At 35.8% G+C, this 22,960-nt stretch overlaps 1 protein-coding gene across 2 annotated transcripts in view; it reads left to right on the top strand.

Annotated features, from left to right (window-relative positions):
• The window catches only part of PIK3C3 (phosphatidylinositol 3-kinase catalytic subunit type 3), a 129,417-nt gene that overhangs the window by 41,878 nt on the left and 64,579 nt on the right, over positions 1-22,960 (top strand). For both annotated transcript variants that reach the window (XR_001887886.1, XM_017885304.1), the window contains exons 8-12: positions 2,061-2,165; positions 2,808-2,900; positions 10,674-10,859; positions 19,748-19,902; positions 21,759-21,849. Coding sequence is in view for 1 of the 2 variants with exons in the window: in XM_017885304.1 (XP_017740793.1) it covers positions 2,061-2,165; positions 2,808-2,900; positions 10,674-10,859; positions 19,748-19,902; positions 21,759-21,849 (630 nt within the window). In the remaining variant the exon portion in view is untranslated. The remainder of the gene's footprint in view (positions 1-2,060; positions 2,166-2,807; positions 2,901-10,673; positions 10,860-19,747; positions 19,903-21,758; positions 21,850-22,960) is intronic.

Here is a 22,960-nt window from a genome sequence, read left to right on the forward strand (position 1 = left end):
TCTTCTTTTATTAACGAATTTTGAGATGATAGCTTTCTCTCAGGGATATGAGGATAAGAATTCATACAATGCAAAAGAAGTTTAATTAGATGACTTTAGAATTACAAACTTGTAGGCACAAACTCCTTTTAGCAGCACACTAGATACCATGATTTTCGCAGTTACAGTTCATTTACATCATTCCAACTCTTTTTGTTCTCATTTTATTCAATTCTAATTAGATTAGTTACCTTCCTCATCAGACCAAAGTGGATTAAAATTGGGACATTGGATGATGAAAACATGATGATTGAGATAAGTATAGGTCATGAAAGCAGGAATGGCTGGCTGATGGCCTAATATCAAAGGAAGAGATGGGCAGTGGGGAAAGTAGAGTATAAAAAGTTAAAAAGAAAAGGCCATTTGAGGATCTGGTAGGAACATTCTAAAGACCTTGACAGTTCCTATGCATAGTATAGTAGAATCCAGTTAATACATCTCCAATTGGCACTGAATTTTCAGTATAAAATCTAATTATATTTTCCATTTTTGATATTCAGAGCACACACTAAGTATGAAGAAATTCAGTTCAGCCTGTAGTCATAGTTATTTGTTAAACGGAGAAACACATTTTAAATGTAAACTTTGGGTGGGACTGAGATGATATACAGCTGTATCTGACAATAAAACAGACTATAATTACAATAATGTGGTACTGACACATATATGTACACCAATATACTGGTTGAACAGAATTAAAAGCCCAGAAATACATCCAAGTATGTATGGAAATCTAGTATATGATAAAGGTGGCATTTCTTCACTAAGTCTTAAGGCTGAGGAATGGAATTAATTTGGAAAAAAACCCTAAAATTATATCCATACCTCATACCATACATAGGAATAAACTTCAAATGGATCTGTAATGTAAATGTTAGGAAATGAAACTAGGCCAAGCATGGTGGCTCATGCTTGTAATCTTAACACTTTTGAGAGACCGAGGCAGGAGGATCACTTGAGCCCATGAATTCTAGACCAGTTGGGGCAACTTAGGGAGACCCCATCTCTGCAAAAAATAAAATAGCCAGGTAGTGGCACGTACCTGTAGTCCTAGCTACTTGGGAGGTTGAGATAGGAGGACTGCATGAACTCAGGAGGTCAAGGCTGCAGTGAGCTGTAATCATGCCAGTGTACTGCAATTTGGTCAACAGAGCAAGATCCTATCTCAAAAAAGAAACCATACTAGTATTTTACTGTCAGTGTAGGGAAAGACTTTTTTACTGTGACTCAGAATCCAGAGACAATAAAATAAATGATTGATAAATTTAACTAAATTTTAAAAATTACATGGCTGAAGAGACCAACAAAGCCAAAGGACAGTTAACAAACTGGGAGAAAATACTTAACTACATACATTACAGATATATTAAGGCTGATATATAAAGAACTCTTAAAAATGAAGGACAAAGGACCATAAAGCCAATAAAAAAATTAGGAGTATGACATAAACAGTTCACACATGCAATAAGAAATAAATAATATAAATTTATATTTTGTTTTAGGCAATGACTGTATGGTTAAAACTAATAATTTTATCCATGGGTAAAATAGCACCAGATGTGTATATTCAAGCGTTGTGATTATTGTCCTTGCCCTCAGTGACTGATAGCTTAAATAACTGCTGCGGTGATAATATAGTGACATCACAGGGTCATTAGTAGCTGATAGGAGGAAGAAATGCTTTAGTCTGTGTTGTCAGGGAAGAGTTTACAGTGATGGTGATATTTGACTGGTTAGAGGATATGGAAACCTTGAATTATGTGGAGAGTGAAGGGAAGATGTTTTAAGAAGCTTTAATGACATGTGTATATTATGGGACTAGTGGAGTTTAAGGCATACTTAGTTTCCCAGTCTTGAGAAGGATACATATTTTTAAGATATGTAGAAGACTGCTAAAGTTGTATCAGAATAAAACATTAAATATTATTAAATGCTTCTAAGTACCTTTTCTATTTATGAATAGCTGTTGAAATTTCCTTTTGGTGAAGTTTACATTGTCAATATTTTAAAATAATTTATAGGAGAATTTAGTTGAGAGCAAACACCACAAGCTTGCCCGGAGTTTAAGAAGTGGACCTTCTGACCATGATCTCAAACCCAATGCTGCCACAAGAGATCAGTTAAATGTAAGAGAATTATGCAATGTTAATTTAAAAATAGTTAAATGGGTGTTTTGGTTGAAGCTGATAGCTATCACCTCACTTAAAAATTATTTAGATGCACATTTTCTCCAGGTTGATGAATCCTGCATCATGTTCATAATTTCACAGATCAGCAGTTCTGTTATCGTTTGGGGCTTTCCATAAATTTATTGTCTCTGGAGACAGAACTGCAAATACTATATACTTTCATGTCAATAGATAGTATTCTTAGAAGCTGGCCCTAAGACATTGCCTGAGAGAGGACTTAGTGTGTACACATGCCTTGTTGTATGCATTGACTTTAAAAGAATTTATTGTGTGCACATTTTTCCTTTTTCTGGTAGGGGACATTGTTATTTTGCTATGTCTTGTTTTTGGTTGAATTAAATGAACTCTCCAGTTAAATATTTACCTGTGGAATATGACTTTCTGTTCTTCTCCTTTAAACTGCATTTTGGACACATAATTACAGCAAATTTAAGGCCTACTTGACTGCGTTTACATTTTCCTTGTTTGTATAATAATTGTAGTATAGAATTATTTAAATAAATGAAAAATATTGAGTGAAATGGAAATATATAGGACATGTATGGTTGACAAAATTAGTTCTTTTCTTTTCTGTTTTAGATTATTGTGAGTTATCCACCAACCAAACAACTTACATATGAAGAACAAGATCTTGTTTGGAAGTTTAGATATTATCTTACAAATCAAGAAAAAGTGAGTGTCTTAAATATTTTCATATGTCAAATTTATCTACCAACTTTGTTATTAATGATCAAGATGGGGAGAATGCCATGGAAATCATTATTGTCACTTTAAAGTTACAGAGCAGTGTATATGATACTCCATTTTTTAAAAAAATTATAAAAATCTGCATACAAAGACACATGTACCTGTTTGTTGACTCATAGGCAATGTCTGAATGGGTTTTGAAGTCAGAGAGACTTGGGTTCATTTTCCAGAAGTACATCTTAACGCTTGTTTGGTAGGATGAGGCAACTTACTTTGGTAGCTTACTGTCCTTATTATTCTAATGGAGACAGTTCTCTTTCACAAGTAAGATAATACAGGTAAGTAACCTGGTAAAGTATCTGATGCATAATAGGCAGAGTAAATGCTGGTTCTCTTCTTCTTACCTCTTTGAACCTGGGTGACTAGGAAAATATGTATGCTATTATAATAACGAAACTACAGAATTCTAGATGAGATGTGGCTAGAGAGAGAGTATGAGAAATATAATTTGAGTTGTGGGAATTCAGTTGGTGAAGTAGCATAGAGGTAGGCATATGGGATAACGGGTAGGTCAAAGCTAGACATTTGCTTCCCGTAATAAAACTATGGAGTGGATAAGGTTTCTGGGGAGAGAATTGTGGTGAAGTAGTCATCACTAACCTGAAGTCTTTGGACACTTAGTTTTGAGTTTTACTATTGACCCTAAGAAGCTTTTTGACTACAGGCAAATTACTTTGCCTGTATAAGCTTTAGTTTCCTCATACTTAATGTGAGACGATCATGTGATTGTGAGAGCCAAGGGGTACCTCTTAAGGTATCATAATAATAGGCAGCATTTTTTAAGCAGATACTATGTACCAGGAATTCTTTAAATCTCATAACAACCCCACAATGTATGTATTATTGTAACTGTTCTATGGATGAGGAAACTTGAGCCTAAGAAAGATTAGGGGGCCTGTGCAGACTCACAAAGCTTATACATGCTGCTTCTTAATATGCTTGCATCTACAAATTAGACATTTTGCGTCTACAAAAAAGAAAGTCAGTGAAGACATAGAAAAGAGAATTATAGAGAAAACATTTTCAACATCATGCACATGCCTTAGCAGGAACCCTGAAATGCATTAAGGGAAGAGCAGAGAAGCATTAGGAAAATTAATATCTGTTCAGGAAGCTGTTACGTATTTATATGAGAATGAATGAATTGGTATGTTTTATAATCTTGTGATATGGTCTTTAACTACTATTTTAAGTTGTTTTTCGGAACCAAATGTCCTTTCTTTAGTTTCTAAAGTAAAGATAAAAATGCAGTTGCAGCTCATCTTAACTCTTCAGCTTTTCTGCTTTGTCATTTATTGATGCCTTCAGAAGTTCTTTGTAAATGAATCATATTTGTTCTCCTTTATATCCATAATAAGAATGAGAGAATAATTTTTAATTTACTGTAGCTTTGAGTATGATTCTCTTAATCACTGAACAAAAGGAAATATTCACCAACAGAAACACAGGTTTGTGATTTGTGTTTTATTAAAAGATTGAGTTAGTGTCATGATACTGTGTTAAATGAAGAATAACCTTGGTCACAGAAATTGCATCTTGAATGCAGCTCAGTGTCGTCTAAAATACACAGCTAGATATTGAATTGAACCTGTTAGAATGTATAGGTTTAAGAATCATATAGGAGTAGATTTACAGAGCAGAACTTTTTTAGATAGAAAGGTTTGCAAGAAAAATTACTTGTTTAAACAAGTAGTCACTTCCCACCGAAATTCAATTACTTCTATATATGTGCAAAAAAAATAAAATGTTCAAGTGATATAAAGTGTGTGACAAGTTTCACTTAACTAGTTGATTTCAAGTTTTCGAAAGGTGAGTGATGAAACTTCAATTCTCAGGACATATTATAGGATTCTTATGACCACTAGAGTAGAGTGAACAATATGTTTTAGTGTTCAGAAGTCACTTTGGAGTAAACCAAATATATATAGGCCTTGAAGTGACCAAAGGAATTATTCACACAGCCACATTTGTAACCTTGTAATAATTTCAAATGGGTTTTGTGAAAAATGGATACTTTCATACTCCACCCATTAATTTATTTACAGAAAGAAATTCTTTTAGCATCAGACTCTCCGAAATTGTGATTTCGGTTACTTGACATTTGGGCCCTGGGGCTGAAAAGCTTTCCTAGAGAGAAGGCAGTGCTCAGAAAACACATTGGTGGAAATTGGTTCTTACAATGTTATACTTTTATTTTTTAATTAAATTTTGTATTTCTACCCCCTTTTTTTGTCTTAATGACCTGTCTTAAGTATTTCAGATGAAAACCTTCTAGTCAGGACTTGATGTTGTACCCAGAAAGTTCATAGTAATAACTTTGTTCAATTAAATTTGTTACCATTTAAATTTATGAAGTATTTTCCAATTCGTAGTTTATAGCATATAGGAAGTGACTCATTTCTGTGGAACCTGAAATGTGAATATTGTAATTTTTCAAAACTATTTGACAAAAAATGCAGTTACTTTTGCACCAACCTAATAGCTTTTACAATGGACTTTCTTCTTATAAAAATACTAATTTAAATTAATTCCATGCCTTTTGATTATGCTTGGGGGAAAAAATGCAGTTGAAAGAGTCACATATAGTGAAGGTAATAGTGATGCACTGAGTGTTCTTATAAGGCTGTTTCTGAGACAGTGACATGAGGACAGTCACCATATTTGTGTCTCCTGACAAGAAGTTGATGGTGACCTATGGGATAAATGAATTCAGTTCAGCAAGTATTTATTATCACCTCTTGGCCTAGCATTATATAAGACTATGAGGTTTCAGGTATCATGTCCTTGTACTCAAATAAATTAAAACTGTTTTGGGGTAAGAATATTTACACATAATTAAAATTAGGAAGTATAACGTAATTGATTAAGGGTCACTGTCTTAATAAACATATAGGTTATTAATATAATAGAAATGTGGAGGATGACAAGATCAGTGTGCTATGATATGAGGAAGGTTTCACAGAACAAAGATTGCCCTTAAAGTGTGAGCAGACTTTGATAGCATTTTTTACTTGGTGGTCATTTTTTTATGGGGAAGGAAAACATGGGTAAGGTAGGCTGTTAGGTTCAGGAGACAGAGTTTTGCGTGAATGATTATGAAATAGAAAAGATGGCATCAGATTGTGATGAGCCTCAAATTATACCCTTAGGAGTTCAATTTTACTGGCAACAGGAAGCCACTAAAGCAGGAAAATGTGTATTAATAAGTGATAGTTTATTTCTCTCTCTTTTTTTTTTTCTTTGGAGACAGAGTTTCACTCTTGTTGCCCAGGCTGGAGTGCAATGATGCGATCTCGGCTCACTGCAACCTCCTGCTCCCAGGTTCAGGTGATTCTCTTGCCTCAGCCTCCCAAGTAGCTGGGATTACAGGCATGCTCCACCACACCGGCTAATTTTAGTAGAGATGGGGTTTCACCATGTTGGTCAGCCTGGTCTTGACCTCAGGTGATCAACCTGCCTCGGTCTCCCAAAGTGCTGGGATTACACATGTGAGTCAGCACCCTAGCCTAACAAGTGATATTTTAAGGAGTACAAACTAGGGTAGATTGGAGCAGAGCAGAAAATGAAAAAAGTGACATAATTAGGAGGCTCATATACTGACTGAGAGAACAGTTTTGGAGGCCAGGGGATGGAGAAGGAGCTATACAAGTAAGTTGACTCGTAGAAAATGACCAGGGGTTAGGCCTGAACCTGATGGATTTGTATCGTTGTGCGTTCATACCCCACTTCTGGTACCAATTTACTGTATTAGTCCGTTTTCACACTGCTGATAAAGAGATACCTGAGCCTGGGAAGAAAAAGAGTTTTAATGGACTTGCAATTTCATGTGATTGGGGAGGCCTCACAATCGTGATGGAAGGCAAAGAGGAGCAAGTCATGTCTTACGTGGATGGCAGCAAGCAAAGAGAGCTTGTGGAAGGAAACTCCCCCTTATATAGCCATCAGATCTCATGAGACTTATTCACTATCATGAGAACAGCATGAGAAAGACCTGCCCCCATGATTCAGTTACCTCCCTTCAGGTCTCTCTCACAACACATGGGAACTGAAGATGAGATTTGGGTGGGGACACAGCCACACCATATCAGTAAGGATATATGGCAGGTGGGAAGAAAAGAATGAGGTGTTTTCATGTTTGAGTATTTGGAATCAAAAGCATTGGAAAAGCAACAAAATAGAAATTTCTAAGAATTTAATTGGTAGAAGTTTAAATTAGAAATATATATACGAGATACAGTATTTTCAGTTCTGACGTGATTGTGATTCTAAGAATAGGAGATAACAGGTGGTTTTCAGATCAAAGGGAATAAAACATAGTAATACATATAGTAAAGCTAAAATTTGATGTCAACATCAGAAATAGAATAAAAATAATGACTGATAATAAACTAATTATTTACTATATATATAGGATACTGTCACATTTTATATTCATTAACTTAATCTTCACCGCCAGCCTATGAGAAAGGTCTCTTTTTTTTTTTTTAATTATACTTTAAGTTCTAGGGTACATGTGCATAACGTGCAGGTTTGTTACATATGTATACTTGTGCCATGTTGGTGTGCTGCACCCATCAACTCGTCAGCACCTGGCAGAGACACAACAAAAAAAGAAAATTTTAGACCAATATCCCTGATGAAAATCGATGCAAAAATCCTCGAGAAAGGTCTCTTAAAAGTTAAATAATGTGCTTCAATTTAGTCAGGTAATAATTGATGGAGCCAGGAATTATAATTGGAACCCAAACACCCTGGCTCTACAGTCTGTGCTCTCCAGTAATCTATGGAAGTTCCAGAGAGAGAGAGAATTGCTCTTTAATCCTACATGGATCAGTAAAGCATCTTTAAAAGACCTAGGGTTATTTAAAAGGCCATTATTATTGCTGTCTTCAAATTCCTACTTTTGTCTTTCTTATTCTTTGACCCCTTGTTTTCTTCTTCATTCTATTGGCTCCCTGTTTACATTTGTAACGTTTAACATTAAAAAGTTGTGAAATTCTTTGTACAGTGCCTTATGTTCTTTGGCAGCAGCATACTCCATAAATCTTGCTAATAAGTCTATAAATCTGAGAATCTAGGTTTTAGATTGTTTCAGTTATTGAATTGAGTACATTGGCATGCTACAAGATTTGCTTATAATAAGTACATACCCGCACATTTCTATTAAGACTGCTGATGTACTGTGAAATGGAAAAGCTTTCACTGTCATTATTTAAGAACTATTGCTTTGTTTCCACATTCAACCTAGAAATACATTTTAGAAGTGGAAAATAAATTCATGGAATAAGTTAGTAGGGCAATGTGTGTTCTATACAGAAAGGGAGCATTATACTAAATGGTGTGCAGGAGGTGTAGAGGAAATGGACAGCTGTCCTTGGGGGAATACAGACTCCAGCTATAGAGATAAAATGCCCACAAAACTTCGGCAGTTAGAAGAACATCATTTAAATGACAGTAGTAAAATTGAGCCAGCTTCTAAAGGAATAGCTGAAAGTTGCTGAAAACTTCCTGTAAAACTTGAGTTTTTGACAAGACGGCTTTAGAGTAGATGATACCCTATTTTGATGAAGAGTTACAGGGGTTAGAGAGACATTGTACATATAAGTTAACTGGGCTGAAGCATGGAAGGGCAATGAGAGTTTAATGAAACAGGTTTGGATTGTGGTAAGTGGTAGCAATGAAATGTTTTGAGAAAGAAGCCAAGGTTATTTATTTGTTTATTTACAAACTAGAGTGTCCTGTCATCTAGTCAAAACCACTTTGTAACAGTATGGCAATTATCTTCAAATATTGGAAATGTTGTCCACATCATATGGAGCTAAATTTACTCTCATTCTCTTCAAAGAATGAAACTAACCAATTGGAAAAAGCCATATGAAGACATTTTTGTCTTTTCGTTCGTTATAGTTAAAATCAAAACAAAACAAAATTGGCTTAGCTTTCGATGAATATAATGGCTATTTTGGAAATTAATTCCTCAAGTCACTTAAGTAAGTATTGGGTCTCTTTTTGGCATTCATGTTGTGGGGTATTTCTGCTAACAATAGGAAATTTGTGCTAAGATCACTTCCAACTTGAGCTTCTCTGAGAGTACGTATGAAATGATTAGAAGAGAAACCGGTATTTAGGTTCTTAGCTAGAAGGCTCTGTCCAACTCCAGATGTGTGATATAATGAGAAATCAGGCTGAGGTCAGATATAGGAGATATTGCTAGGAAATAATTGAAAGGGACTGGAATAGATTCAGGAGATTAGTGTTGGCAGAGTAATGGCTCCAAGGGGAATGGGGCTAACTAGGGGATGGAGCGCCTTAATGGTAACAAAGCACCATCTGGTGGAAGAAGTATGGGGCTGAGAATTGGTGGACCTGGGTTCTACATCTAGCTCATGCACCATTTTGAGGTGATGGGCAAGCCATTTATCTTTGCTGAGGTTATATACGATTTAAGCATTGAACTAGACAATCTCCATAGGTCTTTTTTCTTAATTTAGTAAAATCAAGAATAAGTTAGGGGATGGCTATGAAGGTTCATTTAGTGTCATACTAACAGACATTGTGTTTTGTTGTCCAAGTAGACATTTTCTTGAGGAATTGATTAGTTTACTAATAAAAAGATTTTGGTTGGGCAGAGCAGGAGTCTTAAATTTTCAAGTTACCTATTTTTCAACAAATAGCAACAGAGGAAGACAAAGAAGAAGAAAACATACTGGGTTCAGCCAGGAAAGTGTTGCCTTTGAGACCCAGCAATAAGCATTGCTTTTTATGGAAAGCAAGTATATGCTTTTCTTTATTTTCATTTATTTTTGTAGAGATGGGGTCTTGCTATGTGGCCCAGGCTGGTCTTGAATTCCTGGCCTCAAGCTGTTCTCCTGCCTGGGTATCTCAAAGTGCTGGGATTACAGGCATGAGCCACCACACCTGGCCAGGAAGTGTGTACCTTTCTTAAAAGAGCACTTACTGTGCAATGAGTGATATACTCCAAGACTACTGGCTTAACTGACAGTCTTGTGAAAACTTCCATGTGCTGCCTATTCAAAGGAGTGAGGTTCCAGAAAGATGTACAACCAGACGAATCATAGACTGTTTGCTGGTGTTTCTGTACTTACCCATTTTTATGCTTGTGCTTTGAGGTTTTGTTGGATTGCCTATCTTTTAAAGTAGTTACTTCACAGAGATACCTACATACTCCACATTGTTTGAGTCTTCATGTTTAAGTGTCTGTGAAAGCCGGTGGTCATACTCTAGGGAGGTGGTCGAGAGTGAAGCTAGTGGTGGGAATTTTTGCCCTGGAATGGTTTCTGGCCCTTTCATTCAGTGGTTGCAGTATTTTCTGTTGTAAAATGTAGGTTTTCTCTAAGGCACCTTAGAGTTTGTGAGAAATGCCTCAGCTATTTCCATGTCTTGAGACCTGCAGTATTTTAACAATAGCAAAATGAAGAAAAACCAAAACAAATTTAAAAATTCATAGTGCTCGCAAATGATTTGGCCTGGAAAATATAAAGATACAGGGAGCATGCTTTTTTTCTGTCCTACAGTGCTTCTGTAAGATCATATGTATAACTTCTTTTAGTGTTTATACAAGGAATCTATCACTGACTCCGTGGCTCTGTCATTAGGACCAAGTGGAACTCTGCCTAGTCACCTTCTCTATCCCAGGAAATAGGCTATTTCTAATTTTTAAATATTTTCTGATTTTAGGCCTTGACAAAATTCTTGAAATGTGTTAATTGGGATCTACCTCAAGAGGCCAAACAGGCCTTGGAACTTCTGGGAAAATGGAAGCCGATGGATGTAGAGGACTCCTTGGAGCTGTTATCCTCTCATTACACCAACCCAACAGTGAGGCGTTATGCTGTTGCCCGGTTGCGACAGGCCGATGATGAGGTGCATTATTTATTATTCCACTTCAATGGGTTATTTTAAACTAGAGCCTAATTATAGACTATGTGTGAGTGAGAGAGAGAGTGCGCACACGCAAGAGAGATTTTTAGAAGGGAAGAGGATATACTAGGTGTGTTTTCAGAAGGAAAATTAAAATATGCCTCAAAGGACTCCTCTGTGAAATGAAAATTTACTTCCTGATCTGTTACGTGATAGAACAGTCTCTCCCAGGACATTTACCTGGCAGCAGAGCTTGTATTGCTCTGTCTGGAAGAAGGAATTCTAGTGAAAAACGGTTTAATGCAGCACCAGCTAGGGAATAATTCAGATCTCCTCTATAAGTCAGTATACAACAAGCCACATTTAATTGTAGCCTTGAAAAGCCCTCGGGGCCTTTAAAGCATAGAGATGCGTGGTCATCTTCCTCTCCTTCAAACTCGCCTTTTAAATTTTCAGCTGATGACAATGATATGTATATGTAGATTTTCTGAAGGTGGTTTTGGATCCTTGGAAAGCAAAGATTGCCAACTATGTGCTGGCTGTTTATATATACAGTTATACATCAGTTAATGACAGGGAAGTGTTCTGAGAAATGTGTCCTGAGGGGATTTCATCTTTGTGCAAACATCATAGAGTATACTTACCCAAACCTAAATGGTAAAGCCTACTACATACACACTGAGGCTATGTACTCCTAGGTTACAAACCTGTACAGCATGTTATACTAAATAGCTTAGGCAGTTGTAATGCAATGCTAAGTATTTGTGTATCTAAACATAGAAAAGGTACAGTAAAAACACAGTATTATAATCTTATGGGATTACTATCATATATATGGTTCTCTCTTGGCTGAAGCATTGTGATGTGGCACATGGCTGTACTTGTAAGGCCATCAGGGAAGGAGGAACACTTTTTTTGACAAGAGCATTGCTGGATTTGGGGCTTTAATAATTCTTTATGAGATAGACTAATCCAGCATTTTTTTTCTTAATTTTTATAGGGTGAATATGTTCTTAAACATAATCTAACGTTTATGCTAGCCAGCAGTATTTTATGGGATGTGGAGTAACTTCTCAAGCTTATATATATATATATATATATATAGCAATGTTGATTGCATAGAACAACTATTATCAAATACCTTTTTAAGAGGGAGGGGACAGTGAGATCATTTTGAATTAGTGGCATCTGAATTTCAAGAAGCAAATGAAATACTAAAGTTGATAATTGTATGCGTGTATTTAATTATGGTGAAATTTAAACACTAAAGTAAATAGTATAATGAACCCTGACATACAATTCATCTATCTTCAGCAGTTGCCAACTTATAACCAATCTTGTTTCATCTGTAACACTGCTTACTCTCTCCAACCCAAACCCATAACCTCTACTAGATTACATCCTTCTGACTTCTGGCCTACTGGCTTTAGCAAATAAGAGGGCTTCCACAACCCTCTCCTTGGGTGTGATAATTGGCCAGAATGACTCACAAAACTCAGGGAAACATTACTTACTAGTATTGATTTATTATGAAGGGTATCCTAAAGGATACAGATGAACAGCTAGTTGAAATGACACATTGGATGAGGTCCTGAGTACAGGAGCTTCTGTCCCCATGGAGTTTGCAGTATAGCACCCTCCTTGCACGTGGGTGCATTCTTCTTCACCAGCCCAAAAGCTCTCAGAATGCTGTGCTTTTGAGTTTTTGTGAAAGCTTCGTTACATTGGCACGATTGATTAAATCATTGGCTGTTGGTGATTAAGTCAGTCTTCGGTTCTCTGTTCCCCAGAGGTTGAGGGGGTGGAGCTTAAAGTCCCACCCTCTAATCACATGGCTGGCTTTTCTCTCAGCCAGCCCCCATCTTTAGGGGATTTCCAGTAGTTACCTCATTAACATAAACGCAGGTGTGGTTGAAAGGGGCTTGTTAGGAATAACAGAATTTAAATGCCAGCGTGCTATATTTTGTCCTTTTTATTTTAGCATGTTCTGAACTCTGTCACTGTAGATCTGCCTTATTCTTTCTAAATAACAGCATGATGTTTTACCATGAATTTTTGTGTTAATTTACTTAACCGTTGGGCCTCTTTTATAGTCTGTTTTTCCCATTCTTTTCCTATAACTATAGTTTAGTGAACAGGTGTGTGAGGGAGGGTAGGTGGGTATGTTTTAAAAGTCATATTCTTTGTTTGTTTGTTTGTTTGTTTTTTTGTTTGTTTGAGACAGAGTCTTCGCTGTGTCTCCCAGACTGGAGTTCAGTGGCATGATCTTGGCTCAGTGAAAGCTCTGCCTCCCAGGTTCACGCCATTCTATGGCCTCAGCCTCCCAAGTAGCTGGGACTACAGGCACCTGCTGCCATGCCTGGCCACGTTTTTGTATTTTCTTTTTAGTAGAGATGGGTTTTCACCGTGTTAGCCAGGATTGTGTCGATCTCCTGACCTCGTGATCCAGCCCCCTCGGCCTCCCAAACTGCTGGGATTACAGGCGTGAGCCACCGCGCCAGGCCTTAAAAATCATATTCTTCAAAAAATTGCTTGCATTAGAATTATTGAGCCAAAAGATACCTGCTTTTACATTTTGCAGACAATCCCCGTAAGTCTTCTCTTTTACCCTTGTGTTATTCTTTTAAAAAATGAGTTCCTTTATAATACTTTAAATATGACTAGACAAATCTTTTCCTCTTTCCTTTTAAACAATTTTATTTATAATTTTTTACATTTGTTCTCTCCATGAATTTTAGAATAATTTTATCATTTTCTTAAAACTGCACCAGAATCTTAAGTAGAATTACATTATGCTTGCATATTATAAAAAAATTGATACCTTTATGACATTATATCGTCCATCACAGTGGCATATGATTTTTTATTCACGCACATCAATTTTATTAAAATCATATACATTCTTATAATTTTGATTTATTCCCTGGCAATTATATTATTGTTACTATTGTAAACTACCCCACCCCATTTATCTTTTATGTACATTTCTTAGTTAAAAAGAAACTGTTTCTGTTACAATATTTGTTTTATCTCGTCACTTTATTGATTTTTCTTATTCTAATAGATGGAGATGTTCGGTTGCTTCTTATATTTTCTAGGCATAGCATTATGCTAGCTGAAAAGCAGTATATTTTTTCATTACATTAGCTGAAAGCTGCAAGTAATAATGGTGAATAAAAGTAGTTCAATATTCGTCTTTGTCTTGTTACTCATTATGGGCATGCTTTCAGTATTTCACTCTCATTTATGTTTAAAGTTTCTCCCTGTCTCTGTTTGTTCTTTTCTTTTTCTGTGTGTTTAAATCAAGAATGACTTCTATATATTATCAAACACTCTTGACGCTTGTTCATATCATATAGTTTTTCATTTTTATCAATCTACTGTAAGTATGCTGATACATTTTCTAATGCTATATCAGCCATACACTTGTAAAATAAATCTCAATACCTGTCTGAATTTGATTTGTTAATATCTTATTTAGGATTTTTTTAATGACTATTCTTTATCTTGCATTATTTTGAAATTTTTAAATCATGTTTCTTACTGCTGTGTAGTTCAAAAGGAGAGAGATTCCATATTAGAATGTAATGAAGAAGTGGCATTTAAGTTGAAGGAAATGTAGAATTTTTACATTTGGAGTTTATATTCCAGGTAGAGAAAGCAATGCGAGCAAGAGCAAGGGAATTGAAAGTACAGGAAGAATGGAAAGTATGTCACTTCGACAGGAGTGTGGGATATATGTAGCAATTGAGAGGCAAAATCAGAACCCATGTCTAACTGAAAATGCCTCTATGGAGAGTTATTCTTAATTCAGTAAGAAATGGGAAGTCACTGAATGATTTTGATATGAGACTTCACATTTGCACTTTGAAGCATTAGAATTAACTTACTCTGGAGAAAAATGGTGATCACTATCTAGAAAAAATTTCATAGCTCTTGGGAAATATTTACAGAATTGCCTGAGATGGAAGCCTGATTATTTATTTATTTATTTATTTATTTATTTGCTTTGTTTTACTTCAATGCTTATGTCCTTCATGCTTAGAGGACTTTTATATTTTTCAAAATGTGACTATATAATGAGAAAACAGACTCTACTTGCTGTTGAAGTTAATTCATTTTCATACAAATGAAGGAAAGTATAGTTTGAATATAGAATATGAAATGACCAAAAAATCAGATGATGATAACTGACTTAGAAAAATTTTCTACTGAATTTCCCCTTCCTGGGGAATTTAATACCGCAGCCTTTTTTATTGTATATGGTTCACTCCTTTCTGTAATTAGGAAAGCACACAGGCAATGGATTCCACAGCATTCCGAATGAAGGCCGGCAGTGAAACTCAATTACTGGTACCTCCAAAGCAGGATACCTGTCATTAAACATATTGTTTAATTTTGTTACATAATGCTTTTATCCTTAGGAAACAACATATAATTCTATGTATAGTTATTGGATGCCATGAATCTCAACTATGATAATAGAAAATCAGATGTTTATTGCTCCAATTAAAAAGTGGGTTTTAGAAACAACACTGTAGAGAGACTTGGTTTCCCTGACTCCGGACAATAACATATTTGAATAAGAATTAATAAGCCACATAATCTTTCATTTAATTTATATTTATGATGAAGTCATATGTATTACTCTTTGTTAGTGTTTGCCTAATGACCTTTTTAAAAATTATTTGGTGTGTGATATAAATTCTGAACAAAAGAGAAATATACAGTCATACCTCAGAGATATTGCAGGTTTGGTCCAGACCTCTGCAGTAAAGCAAATATCACAATAAAGTGAGTCGCATGAATTTTTTGGTTTCCTAGTACATGTAAAATTTATACATATAACTTTGCTGTATGTTTATATAGTAAATTATATTATACTATAGTCTAAGTATGTAATAGCATTATGTCTAGAAAAGCAATGTACATATCTTATTTTAAAATGTTGCTAAAAAATTTTAACAATCATCTGAGCCTTTAGCAAGTTGTAGTCTTTTTGGTAGTCAAGGGTTTTGCCTTGATGTTTATGACCACTGAATGATCAGGGTGATGGTTGCAGAAGGCTGGGGTAGCTGTGGCAGTTTCCTAAAATAAAACAAACGTAAACTTTGCCACACCCATTGACTCTTTTTTTCCACGAAAGATTTGTCTGCAGCGTGCAGTGCTGCTTGCTATCATTTTATCCACAGTAGAACTTCTTTCAAAATTGAAGTCAGTCTTCTCAAATACTGCCACTGCTTTAACAACTACATTTATGGAGTATTTTGAATCTTTTGTTGTCATTTCAACAATGTTCACAGCATCTTCACCAAGCATAGATCGCATCTCAAGAAACTACTCTTTGCTGCTCATCCATAAGAAGCAACTCTTCATCTGTTTAAGTTTTAGCATGAGATTGCAGCAATTCAGTCACATGTTCAGGGTGCACCTCTAATTCTAGTTTTTTTTTGTTTTTTGTTTTTTGTTTTTTTTGCTGTTTCTGTTACTTCTGCATTTAATTCCTCCACTGAAGTCTTTTTTGTTGTTGTTGAGGTGGAGTCTTCCCTCTGTCACCCAGCCTGGGGTGCAGTGGCATGATCTTGGCTTACTGCAACCTCTGCCTCCAGGGTTCAAGCGATTCTCCTGCCTCAGCCTCCCGAGTAGCTGAGATTACAGGTGTGTGCCACTGCACCTGCCTAATTCTTAGTAAGAGACAGGGTTTCACCATGTTAGCCAGGCTGGCCTTGAACTCCTGACTTCAGGTGATCCACCCACCTCGGCCTTCCAAAGTGCTAGGATTATAGGCACTGAAGTCTTCAGCCCCTCAAAGTTATCTGTGAAAGTTAGAATCAACTTCTTCCAAACTCCTGTTAATGTTGCTATTTTGACCTTCACCATAAAGCTCGAATGTTCTTAATGACCTCTAGAATGGCGGATCCTTTCCAGAAGATTTTCAGTTTATTTTGCCCAGATCCATGAGAGGAATCACTGTCTATGGAAGATATGACCTTACAAAATGTGTTTCTTAAGTAATATGACTTGAAAGTCGAAGTGACTCCTTGATTTTATGGGCAGTAGAATGGATGTTGTGATAGCAGGATTGTAAACATTCAACTTCTTCTGCATCTCCATCGGAGCTCTTAGGTGACCAGGTACATTGTCTATGAGCAGTAATATTTTGAAAGGAATCTTCTTTTCTGAACAATGGGTCTTAACAGTGGGCTTACATATTCATAAACCATGCTCTGAACAGATGTGATGTCATCCAGGCTTTGTTCTTCCATTTATAGAGCACAGGCAATGGAGATGTACCGTAATTCTTAAGGGTCCTAGGACTTCTGAAATGGTGAATGAGCAGTGGCTTCAACTTAAAGTCACAACCTACATTAGACCCTTACCAAGAGACTCAGCCTGTGGCTGTGAGAATCTTAGATGGCATCTTATTCTAAAACAAGGCTGTTAATCTGCATTGAAACTTTGTTTAGTATAGTCACCTGTATCAATAACTTGTTGCAGTTTCTCCATCAGTACTTGCTGCTTCGCTTTGTACTTTCATGTTATGGAAATGACTTCTTTCCTTAAATCTCATGAACAAACCTCTTCTAACTTCAGATTTTTCTTTTGTAGCTTCCTCTCCTTTCTCAGCTTTTATAGAAATGGAGAGAGTTAGGGCCTTGCTCTGGATTGGGCTTCCGTTTATGGGAATGTCGTGGCTAGTCTCATCTACCCAGGCCACTAAAACTTCTCTATCAGCAATAAGGCTGTTTTGCTTTCTTTTCATTTGTGGTTCCCTGGAATAGCATTTTCAGTATACTTCAAGAACTTTTCCTTTGCATTCATACCTTGGCTGTTTGGTACAAGAGACTTAGCTGGCAACCTATCTTGACTTTTCCTGTGCCTTCTTCACTAAACTTATCATTTCTAGCTTTTGATTTAAAGTAAGAGACATGCATCTTTTTTTTTTTTACTTGAACACTTAGAGTGCATTGTAGGTTTATTAATTGACCTCATTGCAGTATTATTGTGTCTCGGAATAGGCAAGCCCTAGGAGAGGGAGAGAGACAGGGAAACAGCTGGTTGGTGGATTAGACAGAACACATTCAAGATTAATTAACTGTGCCATCCTATTTGGGTATGGTGTGTGGCACCCCTGATTACAATGGTAACATCAAAGATCACTGATCACAGATCACCGTAACAGATAAAATAATAATGAAAAAGTTTGAAATATTATGTGAATAACTAGAATGTGACACAAAGACATGGAGTGAAAGTATGCTGTTGGAAAAATGATGCCAATAGACTTGCTTGGGTGCAGGGTTGCCACAAAACTCATTCTGTAAAAAAAAAAAAAATGCTCTGTGTGCAAGGTACAATAAAATGAGTTATGCCTGTAGTATTAAATAAGGAAATACGGGTTGCTGGCAGGTGGTCTCTGTCCTCCTGGTTTATAAAATAGTGGAAAACCAAAAGTAAGTTATTACAAGTGCTGTAGGGGTTACAAATAGGAAAAAGTGGACCATGAAATATTTACAGGAGACTTAACCTGTTTTGTGAGCTTAAAGAGACTGAAGTTGAGTTGGTAGTCCCAAAGTCAAAATTTTCTAATTATGAGTTTCAAGTGTCTGTAACAGGGTGAATGACAATTGGAATTGGAAGATAATAGATACATTTAAAAATTTTTTGAGTTTTGCGATTTTCTTTACTTTTAGTTATTTTAAAAGTAAAATTTTAAAAGTACGTACCTGTGAAGAGGACAAGTATGTGAAGAGGACAACCTTTATAGAGAAATACTGGAAGCATTTCCATCCTAAACATTAAAGAGTTTTATTATCATTATTATTATTATCATTATTATTAACGGAAAACTCAGTAAAGTAAAAGCTACTTTGTTGACTGACTCCAGGTTATCTCATTGGTTGTCACTTATGGAGAATTTAGGCTTAGCGATTTGTTTTGTTCAAATTTCTTGGGAGTTGGCAGGAATAGAAAGCATGTCTCTTAATCAAATGTCTGTTTTACAGCATCTTTCATTTAAGAAGCAGTCCAGATTCTCTAAAACCTGATCTTTCAGGAAAAAAGAAAACACATGAGTTTTAAAGATTCTAACCAGAAAAAGACATTAAACAGAAGTTCTTTGAAAACTTGAAAATTTGGAATTTCTTGTATAATATTAAACATAGAATGCACTCTTCTCATCTATTACTGAAAAAAGGATCCTTCTGTAATTTCTTTTTTTTTTTTCTTTTTTCTTTTTTTTGAGACAGTCTTGCTCTGTCGCCCAGGCTGGAGTGCAGTGGTGCAATCTTGGCTCACTGCCAGCTCCGCCTGCTGGGTTCATGCCATTCTCCTGCCTCAGCCTCCCTAGTAACTTGGACTACAGGCGCCCGCCACGACGCCTGGCTAATTTTTTGTATTTTTAGTAGAGACGGGGTTTCACTGTGTTAGCCAGAATGGTCTCGATCTCCTGACTTCGCGATCCGCCCGTCTCGGCCTCCCAAAGTGCTGGGATTACAGGTGTGAGCCACTGCGACCGGGTGTAATTTCTTAGTTTTATGCAAAGCATCTTGAATCCTTCCCACTTTTCTTTTTTTGTTTTGAAGCTACTACCTGAAACACATCATTTATTGGCCACTTAGCCTGTGCTGGACACTATTCTGTGACTTTCTTTTATTAACTAATTTAACCCTCGTGTTCTTCTCTACAGTTTATACTATGATGTCAGTTTTAAAGATGAAGGGGCTGTGGGGTACAGGGAAGTTAAGTAACTTGGTGACATGTCAAAAGTAATACAGCTGAAAAGTAATAGATAAAAGTGAAATGTTTAGTTGATATTTAGGAATAAATAATGTCTATAATCATTTTGCATTCTTTTCCTAATATTACTTTACTTTTTGTTTGTTTTCCAGGATTTGTTGATGTACCTATTACAGTTGGTCCAGGCTCTCAAATATGAAAATTTTGATGATATAAAGAATGGATTGGAACCTACCAAGAAGGATAGTCAGAGTTCAGTGTCAGAAAATCTGTCAAATTCTGGAATAAATCCTGCAGAAATAGATAGGTATGGATATCCAGGGAGGACATATTTTCCAATTTGTTGATTTTTCCCTTTTCAGATTGTTTTCTGTTTTCCTTTCCTTAGATGTACCAAACCCTAGTGTTACTAATTTTGAAGTTTTACTAGTGAATATTGCATGTGTACTCACAGCACACAAGTTACTATATTAGGAAACAGTGTTTTGCAGGCTATCAAGTCTGAATACGTGACTTAAAATCTTGACTCTGCCACTTCCTAGCTGTGTAAACTTGTATAAATTACATATTCACTATGTGTCTCCAGTTTCATAAGAGTAGTGATAGCAATAGTAACTCATCTTTAAGGGTTGTTTAATCATTAAGTGAATTAACACTCAGAGGGAACTGTCTAATACATAGTGCTCAGTGTTAGCTACTATTACTTATTTATGTTAAAATGAAATGAAAGGGGCAGGTGCGGTGGCTTATGCCAGTAATCCTAGTACTTTGGGAGGCTGAGGTGGGCGGATCACTTGAGGTTAGAAGTTCAAAAACAGCCTGGCCAACATGGTGAAACCTGGTAGGTGGAGGGTGCAGCAAGCCGAGATTGCGCCATTGCACTCCAGCCTGGGCGACAAAGCAAGACTCCGTCTCAAAAAAAAAAAAAAAAAAAGAAAGAAAGAAATGGCAGGACGGAGCATGCTAGTGAGCTCAAATAGTTTAATAAAAAGTTGTATTTTTTATTAGCTGTTTACACCTCTTTAGTAGTTATACTGAAAATAATATGCTATTATTTGACTTAAAAGTTAGCTATTAACAATATAAAAATGAGGAGTTCCCAGTCTGTACCAGGTGGTCCACACACATTATCTTGTTACAACTGTCTTCTCAGGTACGTATTCATGTCCCTAATTTAGAGATGAAGGACTTGAAGTAAATTGCCCAAAGTCTTATGTATCTTGCAAATGGTAGAGTTGACTCCAAATCCCACGTTTTTTTCTACTTTTTACTTTTCAGAAAATCTTAAAATTTGAAAAAAGTAGTAACTGTTCGGTGAAAACTCTTAGGCTTAGTGATGGAAAATGGTTTTGTGAAGATCATGAGGTTTGTTATTGACAAAACCAGGTCTAGATTTTAGACTTCCTGAGTAAGTCCAGTCATTTCAATTATTATATGAGCTCAAGATTGGATTTTTGAATTTTTCTTTATGATTATGGTTATGCTATGCTTTATGTTGTGTGTTTTATTTGGAGAAGAAACGAAAAAGACGACAAATAATTTTCTTTCCGTGACTACTTTGTATTTTTTTGTTAATATAAAGATGCTCTTTATATTATTTCTCACTCTATATTGGAGGTCTTCAGTCTTAAGTCATGCTCATTTACTTTCTTCCTTATGCCATGTAGAATGTTTTATAAATAAAAGTCTATTCAGAGTTTTATGATGGGGTGAAAACTGTAACCTAGTCTTTCCCAACTTATGGTGTACTAGTCACTAATTTTGTGTGTGTGTGTGTGTGTATGTTTTTAGTTCTTTTTTTAAGCTTTATTTTGTTTTAAAAAAGATAAAAAAGAGGAGATCTTGGCCACATATGTTTGGAAAATGCTGGTTTAAAGCCAAATGAGCTTAAACAAACAAACAGCACTTACCCAAACCCTTAATATGCAGATTTGCACATAAATCTCCCAAGAGGCATTAGCTATCATCTTTGAACATGCGCTTTTTCCGGAGTACAATGTGACTCTAGTGTTGCACAGAACACACTTGAGGAGTGTTGCATTAACCAGACACAATTGAAGTGAACTGAGCTTAAAAAAAAAAAAAAAAAAAAAAAAAAAAAAAAGTGTGTCTTCTCTTATGGACGGAGTATTTTACATCTCGGTGATCTCTTTTATTTTTCAGCTCCCAAATTATAACCAGCCCCCTTCCTCCAGTCTCTTCACCTCCTCCTGCATCAAAAACAAAAGAAGTTCCAGATGGCGAAAATCTGGAAGTGAGTACAAAGCTTTTCCAGCTTCCTATAGGAGAGATCCTACCGCATAAACATTTTATGCTTGTCTTTAAATCTCAGTTTTGGTTAAATAACTAAATATTACAACTTTATTAAATAACTTTATGATGCATGTTTATGACTTTTCCCCTCAGCGTAAAGTGCCAGATAGTCCTCAATTCAAGTCATTTTATTGGTGCTTTGGGCATATAAATGGATTCATATGCAATATGAAAATAAACTACGCTTAAATATTTTATTAGGGAAACTCAGAATATTTACTGTCAATGTATTTATGAACCTCACTGTAATTGTTGTCAGTGCTTGTGATTACATTGTAGAAATGTAGGACTTTGATATTAGAGATAATACACTAAGCAACTTTTTAACTATACATATAAGTAGACACATTTTTGAGATAAAACAGGCCTGTTAGACTAGTGCTAATCTGAAAAGTGCTAATCTGCAATGCACTTTGGAAAGTCTGTACCAGGTGGTCCACACACATTATCTTGTTTAAAAGATATCATTAAAAGATGATTTAAAAGAAATTTAAATTTAAAAGAAATCATTAATATCTCTGATGTTGAAAACAAGTAACACATGTTTTATTAGAAAAGTTCATGTGATTTTTCAGTGTGTATATATATATATATTGCTTTTAGTCAGATTTTAGGAGGTAATGTTAATGACTGAATGAATATTTTAACTATTAGCTATTGATTAAAGTTTGTATGTTTGCATATCTCTCGGTATAACAAAATATTCAACTGAAAGAAAGAATTTTTAAATCACAGAATCATAGAATCCTTAGAGAAGCCCTTTAAGAAGCCAGTCTGCTACAGTTACGTTTTCCCTTTCAAAGCTAAGATATTGATTCATTGATTCAGTCATTCATTCATTCATTCACGTATGTTTTTTGAGCTCTTAACATATAGGGAACTGTTCTGCATGGTGGGGTTGATGCAGCAGAAAACAAGACAGTTAAATGTTTGCCTTCGTAGAGCTTATGTTCTAGAAAGCTCTTACAAGTTACTTGTTACTAAAAAGGTGACATCCCACTGAAAGTGAAGCAGGTGAGGGAACGACCATACGGCTATCTGGGGAACAGCAT

The sequence above is a fragment of the Rhinopithecus bieti genome, unplaced genomic scaffold (assembly GCF_001698545.2).
Source record: "Rhinopithecus bieti isolate Rb0 unplaced genomic scaffold, ASM169854v2 scaffold_14009, whole genome shotgun sequence".
Classification (NCBI taxonomy): Eukaryota; Metazoa; Chordata; class Mammalia; order Primates; family Cercopithecidae; genus Rhinopithecus; species Rhinopithecus bieti.